Source organism: Macadamia integrifolia, chromosome 9 (genome assembly GCF_013358625.1).
Source record: "Macadamia integrifolia cultivar HAES 741 chromosome 9, SCU_Mint_v3, whole genome shotgun sequence".
Lineage (NCBI taxonomy): Eukaryota > Viridiplantae > Streptophyta > Magnoliopsida > Proteales > Proteaceae > Macadamia > Macadamia integrifolia.
In genome coordinates, this window is record NC_056565.1 from 34,934,106 (window position 1) to 34,938,830 (window position 4,725).

At 38.6% G+C, this 4,725-nt stretch overlaps 1 protein-coding gene across 1 annotated transcript in view; it reads right to left on the reverse strand.

Moving 5' to 3' along the window:
• Positions 1–4,141: 4,141 nt before the first annotated feature.
• LOC122089751 (pollen-specific protein C13-like) overlaps positions 4,142–4,725 on the reverse strand; it is a 1,251-nt gene continuing 667 nt past the window's right edge. The window contains exon 2 of the mRNA XM_042659444.1: positions 4,142–4,467. Coding sequence (XP_042515378.1) covers positions 4,142–4,467 — 326 coding nt within the window. The remainder of the gene's footprint in view (positions 4,468–4,725) is intronic.

A 4,725-nucleotide genomic window follows, 5' to 3' on the forward strand; every position in this document is an offset into this window, starting at 1 on the left:
CAATGTTTCACTTTTCAATGATATATGTTGGTATCTCAATAGTATAGATTTTACCCTTATTTTTTAACAATGCATGATTTTCAAATAGATTCTTTTTCAAATAATTTTAAAAAATTATGTCAACATATATATGAAAGTTATATTATTCTAAAAATTATGTAATAAGTAGATGATGATGTGGATAATATATCTACAAAAGTTTGGACTCTTTGGACACTACTAGTGTAGAAAACTTACTCAACCTTTAATTAAAAAAATTAAAAAAATAAGAAGATAAAAATCATGACATGAAGAACCATAGAATAAAGATGAAATCTTAAATTTACCATATGGTAAATCTAAGGGGTTGGCCTCCCTCCCTTGCAATTTGATTCAATTTAACTTAGAGAAGAATTGCATGTGATACCAAATAAAGGCAAATGGTCAAAGAAACCTTTCCTAGATAACATATTTCCTTAAGAAACGATCAAAAAGACAAAACTACCCCTTACAATAGCTACAACTAAAAACAAGTTTGTAAACTTGTCCAGCCATACCTAACTCACATTGTTTTTGTGTTAGGTCACGTGCAAAGGGCCGGAGAGAATTTTTTTTTTTGGGAGTGGGGGTGGCGGTGAGGAGGAAGTGCACCAATCCCCTCTAGAGTCCAGGGAGTTGACCTCCCGACCATCAAACAAACCCATGGGCCCATCCGGCCATGGCAAGCCTCTTGAAATTTCAAACCATTGTTTGTTTAGTTTCTTAATTCAACTTAGTTGAATGGATACATACACTTGCCTGCCTCGCCAACAATGGAGGTCCATCATACATCATCTTTGGGTTTTGAAAGCCAAAGAGTATATTCTCTGGAATCATTCTTTGTTGTTCAAGTAAGCAGAATCGGCAATGGAATTAATTTGAGCCTTAGAAATTCAGTATGAATCGGTCTATTCGGATCAATTCTGATTCCTTTACAATGACGTTTCTATTTCGATTCTTCAAACCATGCACGACACACATAGCCTCTAGATCTTTTGTCTGAATCTTGTTGGACTTTTGCCTTTTTCATAAACTCTTTCAAAGACAACGATGCCTTGACTGGGGCAAAAAAATTCACTATCTCATTAAGGTGAAGGAGGAATTTCTTCACCGAAGAGAACCATTAGGATTGGATGAGTATTAGGAAACAGTGAATGGTATTTCAGACCTTCAATATATAGGGAGGAGTGATAATCTTAGATTTGTGGGTGAAGAAAAACTTTCCTCTATCCTACCAAAAAAAAAAAAAAACTTTCCTCTATGTTTCAGAAAATCAGAACTTTATCACAAAATAGCATTCTTCCAAAAGAACAAAGCTGAGAGTGAAAGTATAATCAACAAATATTTGCCACCAACCTTACTTCCAAGTTCTAAAGGAAAAAGTTCCCCTCAATGTTAGGATTCTATTTCCCTCTCTCTCTCTCACCATATGGACTCCATATGTATTATATTATTCTCTACATCACCATTGACGTGTCATTAAATCCCTCCCCACTTTGGTGTTGCAAGAACCCTCCTTTCAAATGAAACCCTTTGAAAAGTCTCTTTCATCCTTTCCCTTTATCCGTTTCAAAAAATTTCTTCACACTACATTTCTCATTGGACTCAAGGCAAAGGCCAAAGCGCCATAGAAAATGTTAATCATACATTGGTGATGTTAATGGGCCGGACTCTCATAAACTTCAATAAAAAGCTGGTGCATAGCAAAGATGGCCTAACCAGAACGGTCCTGATCACTTTCTCTACACCCAAACACAGCTAAGTCATTAAAAGACCACCATGCCGTGTGAACCGCCACCCCTGATTGATGCCTCCGTCTACCCTCCCATTGGCTCACATGCTAATGCAATACGCACACAATCAAAAACCATTATGTCATTCATTTTCTGAATAGATTACCGGCTACATATTAAAGAGTTGTAGGCTTTTCTCTCATCTCTCACTTCAAATTCTCCAAATATAATTAACTTTTTAAATATTTTTTAAGAGAAAAAGAACACTGCCAGTCATATGCAATCACGAGATGCTCTCTTGTGCCCTCCCCTTGGCTCCATGCATCAACCAGCCTAGAGGATACTAGACCTATAGAATTTATTTTTCAAAGCATTCCAATGTGATCCAACTCCTCACCTTGGCTACTTGAGTGAGTGACACATAGTAAGACGAAGATCCTAATGCATTTTAGCTGGCCGGATCCACATTGATTCATATGATTGTTATGAATTATAGGCACACAAGTCCAGTTAGTTTCAGCTACAAAGAGCTACAACCTTCACTTAGGGCCTGTTTGATAATGTTTCTGCCGTTTTTGTTTCAAGAAATGGTAGAAACAAAAATTACTGTTTCTAGAAACAGAAACAGATAAGAAGGGTGTTTGATAATTCTTGTTTCTGGAAATAGAAACGGGTAAGAAGGTGATGATGGAGAAGACTGAGTCACCAGATCTCGCTGCAACATTGTCTGCATGAGCTGCACAAGCAGAACCTCCAGCCCCACCCAAAATTTCCCCTGTAATTTTCTGTTTTTCAGAAGACTCCCGTGAGAATCCTAAAACCTCCTTACCAAGAAATAGACCCTCCTCTGCTGGAGATTTTTCCAGCGAAGGTCGATGATCACTATTTTTATCCAAATCAACAGTTTCGACAAGGTCAGTAGAAACATCACCTCTAGATTTAAGCTTTTTCTGAGGATCATCAGCTCCTTTGTCCGCAAGATTCATTTGCTGTTTCTGTGAGTTCACCAGAAGATTTTCTTGCGGCGTTAAAAACTCCTCCAATTGACTGATTGGAGTCTCCGGCAGAGAGCACATAATGATTCCAGTGGAGTCCACCGGTATTCCTTCTCCTTGAGTTGATTCATCGCTAGAAGAAACTTGAGTATCAACTCCCGTTTCGCCGCAGAACCTACGGTGGCGAAGGTGTTTTTCTTGAGAAGACGAATACCCACAGTCGTGTTCGATTTCGGAAAATGGGTCATCCATCTTTTTAAGGTGCGATTCGATTCAGAGGTCGAAAGATGAGTTTCCAAATGAACAGAAAAATGAAGCAAGGTAGGGTTTCCTCTGCAACTTTCCCGCCATTTATGAGTTTTGAGATGTGAGTCGCGAGATGTGTGTCGATCGATTGTTTGTGCCCCTTTTTTGTTTCGAAAAACAAGCGAAACAAGTTTTACTTGTTTCGCCATTTATGTTTCTTGAAGCATAAATTGAAATAAATTTCAATTTATGCTTCAAGAAACAAGTGGAACAGAACACTTTTACCAAACGATATTTATGCCATTTCTTTGTTTCTGAGAACAAGAAAACACAGAAACACATTTCTGGTTACATTATCAAACGGGCCCTTAGTTTGAGCCACAACCTTCACATGGCATATTATAGCCACATGCGCTCGAAGAGACTTTTGGAATCATAATCATCTCAAATGGCAGAAGTATTTGCGGTTTATTTTATTAATTTTTTTTTTAACCTATATCGCACCATTATTTAGCAATAGCTCTTTCATTTGGCCAGCCAAAGGGGTTGAAATCGTCTGCAATTCCGATCTCGTACAATTCAGATCCGAATTGCAGACGATTTTTTTCCCAGCTAAAGTGCATAAAATCATTGGAAACTCGCAAATCAGAGTCTAGAACTCTAGATCTACAAGCTCCTTGAGCCAACAATTCCCATAATCAGCGATCTCTTAGTTCCAGTCAATCCGGATCGGAATCCATGGAAGGAACTTGAAAGCTTTGGACCGACTTGGTAAAATCACAATTAACTTGAATACGGAAAAAGAGGGAACGATCTACCACAATTTATTCAATGTTTCACCCTGTTCCTCCCAAATTGATATTACGAAAAGAAAAACAAATTGGCTTTTCTCAATGTAGAGATCGAACAGAGAATCCAGTTGAAATGTGGTTTCCAAACTAAAAAAAAGCCAAGACAACATAATTCCATAGACGACGGAAACAACAGTTATCATTAACAAGCTAAATTTGATAATGAAGTCACAAAGAATGTGAAAACCATTTATAATTTATAACAGGTAGTCCACTAGAAGATGAACAGCGTCTAAGATGAACAATACCATAATAACTATAGAAAGAAAAAAGGAAATTTGAAGCTTAAGTTCGTCGCCTACTCGTCATATTCCTGGTATTGCTTGAGGAGTTGGGTACAACCAGAGAGAGCAGTATCCTTCGTGAATCCCATGGCGTTGGCGTTACGTATGTTGGAGATGATTCCATTGTTGTTGGTGAGGATAACACGAGACCTGTCACGCCCTGGTGTCTTGGCTGTGCAGTCGGTCTGAGGGCTACTAATGAGAACCGACTCACAGAGCTCGTCCTCGTGATCATCTGCAACTGTGATCCTGTAAGTTCCAGTAGTATCTGTCACACCATCGACATGGTACGCGACCTTAAGTGTTTCCCTGTCCTTGCATTCCACCCTAACCCTTGCACCTGCACATTTTAATGGAAATTAAACGCACTACACCATCAGCAACTAAATTAAGCGATCCAAGCATAAGAAAACCGCAGATGTATGGTGTTCATAGCAGAAATCCATTAATGTCTACTTATAACTCTCAGATCTGAGCTTAAAAGCAACTAAGCAAGCATTTCCGAGACCCAAACACCATAAAGTAGTGAAGCAAGCAATTTTCGAAACCCTAACACCATAAAGTAGTGAAGAGAGATGAGGAAAAAAGGGGGGGGGGG